We start from the raw sequence: 12992 nt of genomic DNA, 5'->3' as shown, positions 1-12992 counted from the left end.
ATATCGGCCCAGCGCAAACACAGAGCTTGCACTGTGCGGGCATGCGATCGCAACGGGGACGTTTTCAGCGTGGCTACGTGATGTCACAAGTGGCCGCTATGACAGAAAACATGGCTGATCTGAACCTGTCTTTGCAGCCAGGCTGCGCAGTCAGGGGGCTTCCTTTATTTTGCGGGGCCAGCGATGTGATTGCAATTGAATTGCGATTGCATTGCTGCTATCCATTAGCACACCTTGCCTTGTGCTGGGTGGCCCCCAGCATGCGATCATCAGCAGTTGCAGAGTTGCTAAATTAGTAAAACTGAAGCTGAATAGGGTCCCATGTCAGTATGAATACCTCCCAACTTTCCCGAATCCAGTGGGACAGTCCGCTAATGGGACACTCTCCCGCTGTCCCTCCCGCGGGCAGCAGTGTCTCACTGGTGGGGGTAGAAGGGGGGCAGTTGGGGAGGCTTTACTCTGCCACTGCTCTGCTCTGCTCTGCAAAGCTGCGAGTGATTGCTGAATATATGCTGTGCATACGTGTACAGCATGTATTAACTGCTGGGAGGTGAGCAGGGGGCTGCCCAGCTGGGCCGGGAGCACTGGACACCCCCCAAAATGCTGCACCATAGGTCAGTTCCACAAGGCCACGCCCACTCCACCCGAGGCCTTTCTTGGGTCGCGCACCGCATGCCCGACAGTTAGGAGGTATGAGTTTGCATAGTATTTTGTGTGAATATTCACTGTGCATGCTCAGACAGAGAATACATGCATATGGAGCCACACACGCATTTCACGTATTTATACTAAGGCCTGACTAGGGGGTGGGAAAGGGCATTCTTACACAGGCAAAGTCCTGCATCCTGTAGTTATTCAAACGGGGCTCATGCAGTGCAGCAAATAAGCACCTAGAGTACATGTTGTTAGGAGGCAGATTTCTGGCACCTGCTATTGATGACCTGTAGTAAACGAGTCATACATGCTGCCAATGCAGAGGTGAACACACCTCAGTGTGTACATGACACAGTAAATATACTATTGCCATGGACATTTCTTTTGAGTGATTATCGCCCATTATTCTACCAACAGCATTAGCCCCACTATGGTTATGATGCATTGGTGGGGGGAGATAAAGCACTTCGAAGGGGAAGCGGCGGTCAGGAGACCACCGGTCACAATACCAGCACCAGCATCCTGAACATTGTCGGCATTCCAACCAACAGGGACTATTCCCACTAGTGGGTGACCACGACATCCATAGAGTGGGAATAGAACCTGTGGGGAGCCCGCTGCATGCCGAGGGCAGCAAGTCTACAAGGGACTTTGTTGCATCCCCCCCATCCCGCCGGACATCTTACAGATGGAATCTCAGCGTCGGTATGGTGACCGGCGGTCTCCCAACTGCCGGTCACACGATACCAACCCCTTGGAAGATGTACTGTATACTATAAATGAAGTCAAATAAGTAATTTTGCAGGGAGAAATTATGTTTTGCTCACTGCCCCACCCCTTTAATCTCATTTAAATATCTAACAAATGTACATACATTAATACATTTGTGCTTTAAAGCTTCATCATGAAATTAATGGCGATGCTAATTAGTGATGAGGAAAACCGAACCCCCCCGAACTTCACCCTTTTTACACGGGTCCGAGGCATACTCGGATTCTCCCGTATGGCTCGGTTAACCTGAGCGCGCCCGAACGTCATCATCCCACTGGCGGATTCTCGCGAGATTCGGATTCTATATAAGCAGCCGCGCGTCGCCGCCATTTTCACTCGTGCATTGGAAATGTTAGGGAGAGGACGTGGCAGGCGTCCTCTCCGTTTATTCATTGTTGAGTTGATGCAAATATTTGTGCTTGCTTATATCATTGTGGGGACTGGGGAGCAGCTTTATATTAATATAGGAGGAGTACAGTGCAGAGTTTTGCTGATCAGTGACCACCAGTTTTATCCGTTTTCTGCCTGAAAAAAACGCTCCTTATCTGTGCTCACTGTGCTGTATATATCTGTGCTCACACTGCTTACTTGTGGGGACTGGGGAGCAGCTGTATTATATAGCAGGAGTACAGTGCAGAGTTTTGCTGACAGTGACCACCAGTATATGTTGTCTGCCTGAAAAACACTCCATATCTGTGCTCAGTGTGCTGCTTTATTGTGGGGACTGGGGAACACCAGTATAATATATATATAGGAGGAGTATAGTGCAGAGTTTTGCTGACCAGTGACCACCAGTATATAATATATAGCATTACGGTACAGTAGGCCACTGCTGTCCCTACCTCTGTGTCGTCAAGTATACTATCCATCTACATTCTATACCTGTGGTTCATTTTAGTTTTGCAGTTTGTTGACACAGTGACCACCAGTATATATAGCAGTACGGTACGGAAGGCCACTGCTGTACCTACCTCTGTGTCGTCAAGTATACTATCCATCTACATTCTATACCTGTGGTGCATTTTAGTTTTGCAGTTTGCTGACACAGTGACCACCAGTATATGTAGCAGTACGGTACGGAAGGCCACTGCTGTACCTACCTCTGTGTCGTCAAGTATACTATCCATCTACATTCTATACCTGTGGTTCATTTTAGTTTTGCAGTTTGCTGACACAGTGACCACCAGTATATATAGCAGTACGGTACGGAAGGCCACTGCTGTACCTACCTCTGTGTCGTCAAGTATACTATCCATCTACATTCTATACCTGTGGTGCATTTTAGTTTTGCAGTTTGCTGACACAGTGACCACCAGTATATGTAGCAGTACGGTACGGAAGGCCACTGCTGTACCTACCTCTGTGTCGTCAAGTATACTATCCATCTACATTCTATACCTGTGGTTCATTTTAGTTTTGCAGTTTGCTGACACAGTGACCACCAGTATATATAGCAGTACGGTACGGAAGGCCACTGCTGTACCTACCTCTGTGTCGTCAATTATACTATCCATCTACATTCTATACCTGTGGTGCATTTTAGTTTTGCAGTTTGCTGACACAGTGACCACCAGTATATATAGCAGTACGGTACGGAAGGCCACTGCTGTACCTACCTCTGTGTTGTTAAGTATACTATCCATCTACATTCTATACCTGTGGTGCATTTTAGTTTTGCAGTTTGCTGACACAGTGACCACCAGTATATATAGCAGTATGGTATGGAAGGCCACTGCTGTACCTACCTCTGTGCCATCAAGTATACTATCCATCTACATTCTATACCTGTGGTGCATTTTGGTTTTGCAGTTTGCTGACACAGTGACCACCAGTATATATAGCAGTACGGTACGGAAGGCCACTGCTGTACCTACCTCTGTGTCGTCAAGTATACTATCCATCTACATTCTATACCTGTGGTGCATTTTAGTTTTGCAGTTTGCTGACACAGTGACCACCAGTATATATAGCAGTACGGTACGGAAGGCCACTGCTGTACCTACCTCTGTGTCGTCAAGTATACTATCCATCTACATTCTATACCTGTGGTGCATTTTAGTTTTGCAGTTTGCTGACACAGTGACCACCAGTATATATAGCAGTACGGTACGGAAGGCCACTGCTGTACCTACCTCTGTGTCGTCAAGTATACTATCCATCTACATTCTATACCTGTGGTGCATTTTAGTTTTGCAGTTTGCTAACACAGTGACCACCAGTATATATAGCAGTATGGTACGGAAGGCCACTGCTGTACCTACCTCTGTGTCGTCAAGTATACTATCCATCTACGTTCAATACCTGTGGTGCATTTTAGTTTTACAGTTTGCTGACACAGTGACCACCAGTATATATAGCAGTACGGTACGGAAGGCCACTGCTGTACCTACCTCTGTGTCATCAAGTATACTATCCATCTACATTCTATACCTGTGGTGCATTTTAGTTTTGTAGTTTGCTGACACATTGACCACCAGTATATATAGCAGTACGGTACGGAAGGCCACTGCTGTACCTACCTATGTGTCATCAAGTATACTATCCATCTACATTCTATACCTGTGGTGCATTTTAGTTTTGCAGTTTGCTGACACAGTGACCACCAGTATATATAGCAGTATGGTATGGAAGGCCACTGCTGTACCTACCTCTTTGTCATCAAGTATACTATCCATCTACATTCTATACCTGTGGTGCATTTTAGTTTTGCAGTTTGCTGACACAGTGACCACCAGTATATATAGCAGTACGGTACGGAAGGCCACTGCTGTACCTACCTCTGTGTCGTCAAGTATACTATCCATCTACATTCTATACCTGTGGTGCATTTTAGTTTTGCAGTTTGCTGACACAGTGACCACCAGTATATATAGCAGTATGGTACGGAAGGCCACTGCTGTACCTACCTCTGTGTCGTCAAGTATACTATCCATCTACATTCTATACCTGTGGTGCATTTTAGTTTTGCAGTTTGCTGACACAGTGACCACTAGTATATATAGCAGTACGGTACGGAAGGCCACTGCTGTACCTACCTCTGTGTCGTCAAGTATACTATCCATCTACGTTGTATACCTGTGGTGCATTTTAGTTTTGCAGTTTGCTGACACAGTGACCACCAGTATATATAGCAGTACGGTACGGAAGGCCACTGCTGTACCTACCTCTGTGTCGTCAAGTATACTATCCATCTACATTCTATACCTGTGGTGCATTTTAGTTTTGCAGTTTGCTGACACAGTGACCACCAGTATATATAGCAGTACGGTACGGAAGGCCACTGCTGCACCTACCTCTGTGTCGTCAAGTATACTATCCATCTACATTCTATACCTGTGGTGCATTTTAGTTTTGCAGTTTGCTGACACAGTGACCACCAGTATATATAGCAGTACGGTACGGAAGGCCACTGCTGTACCTACCTCTGTGTCGTCAAGTATACTATCCATCTACATTCTATACCTGTGGTGCATTTTAGTTTTGCAGTTTGCTGACACAGTGACCACCAGTATATATAGCAGTATGGTATGGAAGGCCACTGCTGTACCTACCTCTGTGTCATCAAGTATACTATCCATCTACATTCTATACCTGTGGTGCATTTTAGTTTTGCAGTTTGCTGACACAGTGACCACCAGTATATATAGCAGTATGGTATGGAAGGCCACTGCTGTACCTACCTCTGTGTCATCAAGTATACTATCCATCTACATTCTATACCTGTGGTGCATTTTAGTTTTGCAGTTTGCTGACACAGTGACCACCAGTATATATAGCAGTACGGTACGGAAGGCCACTGCTGTACCTACCTCTGTGTCGTCAAGTATACTATCCATCTACATTCTATACCTGTGGTGCATTTTAGTTTTGCAGTTTGCTGACACAGTGACCACCAGTATATATAGCAGTACGGTACGGAAGGCCACTGCTGTACCTACCTCTGTGTCGTCAAGTATACTATCCATCTACATTCTATACCTGTGGTGCATTTTAGTTTTGCAGTTTGCTGACACAGTGACCACTAGTATATATAGCAGTACGGTACGGAAGGCCACTGTTGTACCTACCTCTGTGTCGTCAAGTATACTATCCATCTACGTTGTATACCTGTGGTGCATTTTAGTTTTGCAGTTTGCTGACACAGTGACCACCAGTATATATAGCAGTACGGTACGGAAGGCCACTGTTGTACCTACCTCTGTGTCGTCAAGTATACTATCCATCTACATTCTATACCTGTGGTGCATTTTAGTTTTGCAGTTTGCTGACACAGTGACCACCAGTATATATAGCAGTACGGTACGGAAGGCCACTGCTGTACCTACCTCTGTGTCGTCAAGTATACTATCCATCTACATTCTATACCTGTGGTGCATTTTAGTTTTGCAGTTTGCTGACGCAGTGACCACCAGTATATATAGCAGTACGGTACGGAAGGCCACTGCTGTACCTATCTCTGTGTCGTCAAGTATACTATCCATCTACATTCTATACCTGTGGTGCATTTTAGTTTTGCAGTTTGCTGACACAGTGACCACCAGTATATATAGCAGTACGGTACGGAAGGCCACTGCTGTACCTACCTCTGTGTCGTCAAGTATACTATCCATCTACATTCTATACCTGTGGTGCGACCTTGGTGCGCCTCTTTTTTTCTTTGCATCATGTGCTGTTTGGGGACAATTTTTTTAAGTGCCATCCTGCCTGACACTGCAGTGCCACTCCTTGATGGGCCAGGTGTTTGTGTCGGCCACTTGTGTCGCTTAGCTTAGCCATCCAGCGACCTTGGTGCACCTCTATTTTTCTTTGCATCATGTGCTGTTTGGGGACTATTTTTTTGAAGTGCCATCCTGCCTGACACTGCAGTGCCACTCCTAGATGGGCCAGGTGTTTGTGTCGGCCACTTGTGTCGCTTAGCTTAGTCACACAGCGACCTTGGTGCGCCTCTTTTTTTCTTTGCATCATGTGCTGTTTGGGGACAATTTTTTTGAAGTGCCATCCTGCCTGACACTGCAGTGCCACTCCTAGATGGGCCAGGTGTTTGTGTCGGCCACTTGTGTCGCTTAGCTTAGCCATCCAGCGACCTTGTTGCACCTCTTTTTTTCTTTGCATCATGTGCTGTTTGGGGACAATTTTTTTGAAGTGCCATCCTGCCTGACACTGCAGTGCCACTCCTAGATGGGCCAGGTGTTTGTGTCGGCCACTTGTGTCGCTTAGCTTAGCCATCCAGCGACCTTGTTGCACCTCTTTTTTTCTTTGCATCATGTGCTGTTTGGGGACAATTTTTTTGAAGTGCCATCCTGCCTGACACTGCAGTGCCACTCCTAGATGGGCCAGGTGTTTATGTCGGCCACTTGAGTCGCTTAGCTTAGTCATCCAGCGACCTCGGTGCAAATTTTAGGACTAAAAATTATATTGTGAGGTGTGAGGTGTTCAGAATAGACTGAAAATGAGTGGAAATTATGGTTATTGAGGTTAATAATACTATGGGATCAAAATGACCCCCAAATTCTATGATTTAAGCTGTTTTTTAGGGTTTTTTGAAAAAAACACCCGAATCCAAAACACACCCGAATCCGACAAAAAAATTTCAGGAAGGTTTTGCCAAAACGCGTCCGAATCCAAAACACGGCCACGGAACCGAATCCAAAACCAAAACACAAAACACGAAAAATGTCCGGTGCACATCACTAATGCTAATTCAGTGAAGTTTCATGATCCTAAAAAAATAAAATTCTATTTGAAATATACCACCTACAGAGTATATTGCCACCATGTGTTTAGAGTCACTGTATTTATCAGGGTTTGCTGTCTTTTCCAATAAGCATTTCATGCTCTCAAAATGACACCTATGACAATGTTACAGAAAATTTATTGCGAGTTGGTGATTAAACGTAAGAAATTGTTAGCATCTGCTGTTTTATTCAAGTGTTAAAACTGCATCTTTACATGTAACCAGCTTGGCTGTAAATAACTGAATGTAACACTTTAATGAGGCTTTCTCTACATCAAAGGTGAAAATATTTTTTTTATTAAGCATTAAGGGATTCAATTGTTTTAACCTGTGGCTACCACTAGTGGATGCTCGACAGTGCAATTCAATTGTTCCACATTAAAGCGTGATTGCTGTGGGGGAAACATTTCTTCTCGAAACCTCCTGAGGTTTCGAGCAGACATGTGCAAAGATTCCATGATTTGGGCTGCTACAGATGTGTCCTTATACAACTACGCCATGTAGCGGGAGATGCCTGGCACGAGTAAGCTGACAGGTCCTATGCAATTCCATTAGCGTCAGACATTGCCGAAAATGCACCTTATTTGCATCGCTATGAATAAGATGCACAAGTAGACTCTGCCTATATTCTCTGTGCATCTGCATCTGTAACTGCATATAAAATGGTACCATTTCATATACAGATACAACTGCAGTCGCGCACAGAATATAGGCATGCTGCATATCAATTTAACCAGCATAAGCACTTGTGCATCCTGTTCGCACCATTCTGCAAATAAGATACATTTCAGTGGCGTGACTCGCATGGCGTGACTGACAGGGCTGTTTGCTGGGAGGCTAGATGTAAGTGGACACATGTATATGTGGCTAAATCCTGTCTTTTTGGATGCCACAAGTGAGATAAGTAATGGGTGCCCAGAACAATTTCATTGCTTTCTTGGGCACCCATTAATTTTAGTATAAAATAATTGACTTCCCCCTTAGTCTTTCAACTAAAAGAAGCATGCCTCCTAACACATAAAAAATCATTACAAAATATGCCTTGCTTCTGAAACGGTTAATGTACCCTGCCCACCATATGGCAAACTCCCAGCTATTTACGCCCAAATGGCTGTCCCTTTCATGCTCAGCAATTCAGGACTATCCTGACGTAACCTGGGCACTTGGGAGTTGCTATACAATATACCACTGTTTCATTTTAGTGTACATTGCTACAAATCCAGTTCTACACATAAAAAGTTTAAATATTTCACATGTCCTGTAGTATTTTGTACAAGTAGTTTCAATAACAGAAATGTTGACACATTTATCACTGTAAATTTGATTGTTTAGTAAGTAAAGCGGTGGTTTACCATAATACAACTAGAATAAGATACTTCTATTAAAGTGTACTGTACCTGTCGTCTGTTATGTGCAATGGAGAGAACCATTTTGTAGTCAAATACAATACAAGTGTGCAGACTTCCAGCAAATCAGTAGGTTGCATTTCATTGTACTGTATATTGGATGCTACCGCAAACATTCATGCTAAGTATGTTTTTTTTTGTAGCTGCCTCCCTCTGCCGACAGCTCACAGTACCAACCTGGTCAATTCCAGCGGAGGTTCTGGGAGTTCCAGTGAGTCCGAGACCAGCTCAGAATCAGATTCTGACAGCGAGAGCAGCTCTAGTGACAGTGAAGGTAATGAAGAAAACCGGAATGCAACCCCAGAGGTAAATATGTCAGTGAACAGTTGCCTAGTATAATACTGGAGAATGTTACCTTCTTTATCTTATAACATTACTGTCTCTAAAACTGTTTAAAGGAATAATAATAATACAATTGCCCATCTGCCTCCATCCCTAACAACCAGAAAATGCTGGGGTGGGCAAGTTAAGTCAGGTAACTCAATTTTGTAGATCTTATTAGTCTCAGCGGAAATTAAATTGACATAGTTACATAGTTACATAGTTAGTGAGGTTGAAAAGAGGCAAAAAGCCCATCGCGTTCAACCTGTATTCTGTGTTAAGCTGTTCATATTATAATGCGCCTGCTGAAGTAATGGTTTAGTACTAATTGACAACTGTGATTCTTACCACTCCCAGATATTTAATGTCAATATGTTAAATGCTGTAGCCCTGGATACATTTTCCAGTTAGAAATTTGTCCAATCCATTTTTAAATGCATTTACATAGTCTGCCATTATTACCTTCTCCGGCAGGGAGTTCCAAATCTTTATTGCCCTTACCGTGAAGAACCCTTTCCTATGTTGTGTACGAAATTTTCTCTCCTCTAGCCTCAGCGAGTGCCTACGTGTCCTATACAGAGTTCTTTTAATAAACAAATCCCCTGTTAACTCCTTGTAATGACCCTTTATATATTTGAAGATATTAAAAATGTCTCCTCTTAAACAACATTTGCCTCATTACACCACTGGTGTCCTACCCAATATGCTGCCATTCATTTTTGTGACTCTATAATACCCCTAATGCGGTTAAATGCCGACTGTTGGAATCCTGGCAATGCCGGAATCCCGAAAGCCATCAAAATGTAAGTATAGCGTGCAGGTTAGGTTTAGGCTGTGGTAGGTGTAGGTTTAGGTTAGGCTGCGGGGAGGGAGGGTTAGGGTGCAGGGGATGGGGGGTTAGGTTTAGGTGCCTCCTTGGTAGGTTAGAGTTAGGCACTAAGGGGGAGGTTAGGGTTAGGCTGCAGGAAGGGAGGGTTAGGGTTAGGGGTCAGGGAGAGAAGAGAACAGACCTAACTCACACCTGTTGACATAACAGTGTTTGGGATCCCAACGTTGGTATTATGAACGCTGGGATCCAGTGCACTTGCAATTCATATTGAACCCTTAATAATGAATGCACATATTTAGTATTATTACATAGTGAAAACACTATTTTTGGGAATGACAGAAAATGGCACTGCTTAGTCACTATTTGAGTATTATAGAGCCATAGTAAAGAATGGGCAACATGCTAGCGATAGAACAGAGTGGATATGTCAGCCAGGGACCCATAGTCTGATTCCTGATTCAAAGTAACATGTCAAGCAATTGCAATTCTGTCCGCATTCCATATTCTCAAGTAAATGCGAATTTCAGCCTGCATTCAGAGCCGGGCACATCTGTGTGACGATCCCTCCATTGGGTAAAGCAAGCATCATCATTGGCAGCATGCATTTGAACCAGACCTATGCCTTTGTGCAGGAGATGCAACTGAAAGCAGCCAGATTTCTGCATATGCTCACCTACAGTAGCCTGCATTCTGTCAGCATGCCCAAGACACGCCCATGTTAGACAGTACTTATCCCCCAGGAGTATAGATGTGACTTATATAAGAATTATTTTACAGTGCCTGTAGTCACAAGATCTGTACACGGGGGGTAGTTCAGACCTGCTGTGCGTTTTCGCACAGTGGGTGATCAGGCACAAACTGCCGATGCACCGCAATGCGCAGGTGCGTTGCAGGGGTACAAACTGGATCACCGCTCAGCGATGGGTTTGTGTGATGGATCCGTTCGCATGGGCGTTTGCAAGGAGATTGACAGGAAGAAGGCGTTTGTGGGTGTCAATTGACCGTTTTCAGGGAGTGTCTGGAAAAATGCAGGCGTGTCCATGCGTTAGCAGGGAGGGTTCCTGACGTCAGTTCCGGTCCCAGACAGGCTGATGTGATCGCAGCGTCTGAGTAAATCCTGGGCTGCACAGAGACTGCACAAAATCTGTTTGTACGGCTCTTCTACACATACGTTCGCACACTTGCACAACTAAAATAGCCTCACCCTGTAGGCAGCGACTATCTGATCGCAGCAGTGCAAAAATCGCTTGCTAGCAATCAGGTCTGAATTAGGCCCACAGACAGAATCGTGTGCAACTCTGAATCAGACTCATACAGGGAAATTTGTTAAAGCTTTTAGAGAGATAATGTGGAGAGAGATAAAGTACTAACCACTCAGCTTCTCTCTGTCATTTTACAGGATATGTTTGAAAAATGACAAAAGCTGATTGGTTGGTTCTTTATCTCTCTACAAGCTTTGATATATCCCCCCCATAGTGTTTGAAGACCCACATAAGAGCTCACTGTTAAGGCTTGGAAGCTTGGAACTGAGAATGTATTAACTATTAAGCTTCATAAAATAAAATAAAACTGGTTTTAAAGGAGACCCTTTTAAAAAGGCTTGCGGTTAATTAGCACTAATCAATGCCTCGACAATTTTGACTGCGTTTGATATGTACAATTTACCGTATGTTCAAAACCAGGGCTCAGTAACATGAGTCTATCCAACTATTAATCTACAGCTTCAAACAAGTCTTCAGTTAATAGAATGTTAAAAAGAAAATTAGAAAAATGATAAAAAAACAAGTACTGTGTGACATAATCTACAAATGTTGTTAATCATACTACTATCAATCTTACCTTACAGTACAAATCTAATTATTTATCTAATTTACCTTATTGTTGCATTTACTTTAAGTATGTTTATACATTTAGTATTGTTTATAAGCAATTCATTTTCTGTTTGCATAGTATTCAGGAGAGACATAAGACCAATATTATAAAAATGTATATTTTGTTTGGCTTATTTAGCTTTTTTGTTTTGTTTGATTTCTCTAGGGCAATGTTATAAATTAAAATGAAAACATCCAATGTGCTTACTAATTAGCCATTTTTTATAAATAGTCAACATTTTTGTGATCATTATCAGTGCAATCTAAAAACTTTTTTTATTGTATGCATTCCACTTTAAATACTGACATATTTTGGTTTTATTCACAGCCAGAACCACCTTCCACAAACAAATGGCAGTTGGATAAGTGGTTAAATAAAGTCAATCCACACAATAAAACAATAATTAACAACCAAAACGAGGTACATTCAGAAAATAATTCTGAAACGCAAAATAACCAACAGATTGAAGGGGAAAATAAACGAGAACTCAACAGTGTTATCCCACAGCCTGAGTCCCTATCCAAAGATAGGGAGCTGCTGAGCCCAATAAAGGAAAAAAATAAACCTAGAGTTCCCCAAAAACCGCCAGAGGCAAAACCTTTGAAACAAAAGTCACCAGCTCATAATGAACCTACTCCACAAAGAGCTGTTGCTAAGAAACAACCAAAAAAAGTCGAAATAACTTCCAGTGCCGAGGACTACATATGGAACAAACCAAACCCCACCAGCAGCACACCCAAAGAGAAAGACGTACGAGAAAGCCAAGAACCACCAAAAGTAAGGGCAAAAGCTACTGTTGCTAAAACTGCACCACGAAAGGAACAAAGGACTTGCACAGGAAGCACGTCAGAGAAAAAGAAAGCTAGAGGTGCAAGCAAAATTGTTCCGAAATCTAGGGAATTTATTGAAACTGATTCAGCATCAGATTCTAACACTGATCAAGAAGAAGTTCTGCAGGTTAAAATATCAACAGCTTGTACCGGGTCCACAAATCCGATCAAGTCAAAGGACTGTAGCAGCAACATCCTAAGTGTTAGCAGCTTAACCAGTAATAGCAGTAGTATATCACTAGACCAGGTCCATCTTGATCTTGAAGAGCCGTTCTCTCCTCTTCCCATTGTACAAAGTGAACTTCTTTCTCCGCTTAGAGAATTTGAAGACCTTAAATCTTTATGGGTGAAAATAGATCTTACTTTATTATCCAGAATACCTGGTCAAGAGACATTTGAGAGTGAGGTTTTAAAGAATGAAGCAAGAGATGCAGGTTTTAAACACAAACCTCAAATACCAGCCACATGTACTGAGAAAAATTCTGCAAAATCCAGAAGGAAGCACAAGGTGAGTTCAGTAAACTTACTCTCAGTTTTGAAAGTTGAATGCTGCCCACAGATTATTTCATTATTAT

General features: G+C 43.1%; 1 protein-coding gene across 6 annotated transcripts in view; it reads left to right on the top strand.

The window, feature by feature from the left end:
* Positions 1-12992, top strand: part of AFF2 (ALF transcription elongation factor 2) — a 741379-nt gene that overhangs the window by 628760 nt on the left and 99627 nt on the right. For all 6 annotated transcript variants that reach the window (XM_063937401.1, XM_063937398.1, XM_063937399.1 and 3 more), the window contains 2 exons: positions 8709-8871; positions 11915-12925. In XM_063937401.1, coding sequence (XP_063793471.1) covers positions 8709-8871; positions 11915-12925 — 1174 coding nt within the window. The remainder of the gene's footprint in view (positions 1-8708; positions 8872-11914; positions 12926-12992) is intronic.

Source organism: Pseudophryne corroboree, chromosome 8 (assembly GCF_028390025.1).
Source record: "Pseudophryne corroboree isolate aPseCor3 chromosome 8, aPseCor3.hap2, whole genome shotgun sequence".
In the NCBI taxonomy this organism is placed as follows: domain Eukaryota; kingdom Metazoa; phylum Chordata; class Amphibia; order Anura; family Myobatrachidae; genus Pseudophryne; species Pseudophryne corroboree.
This window is presented reverse-complemented; position numbering and strand designations above follow the sequence as displayed.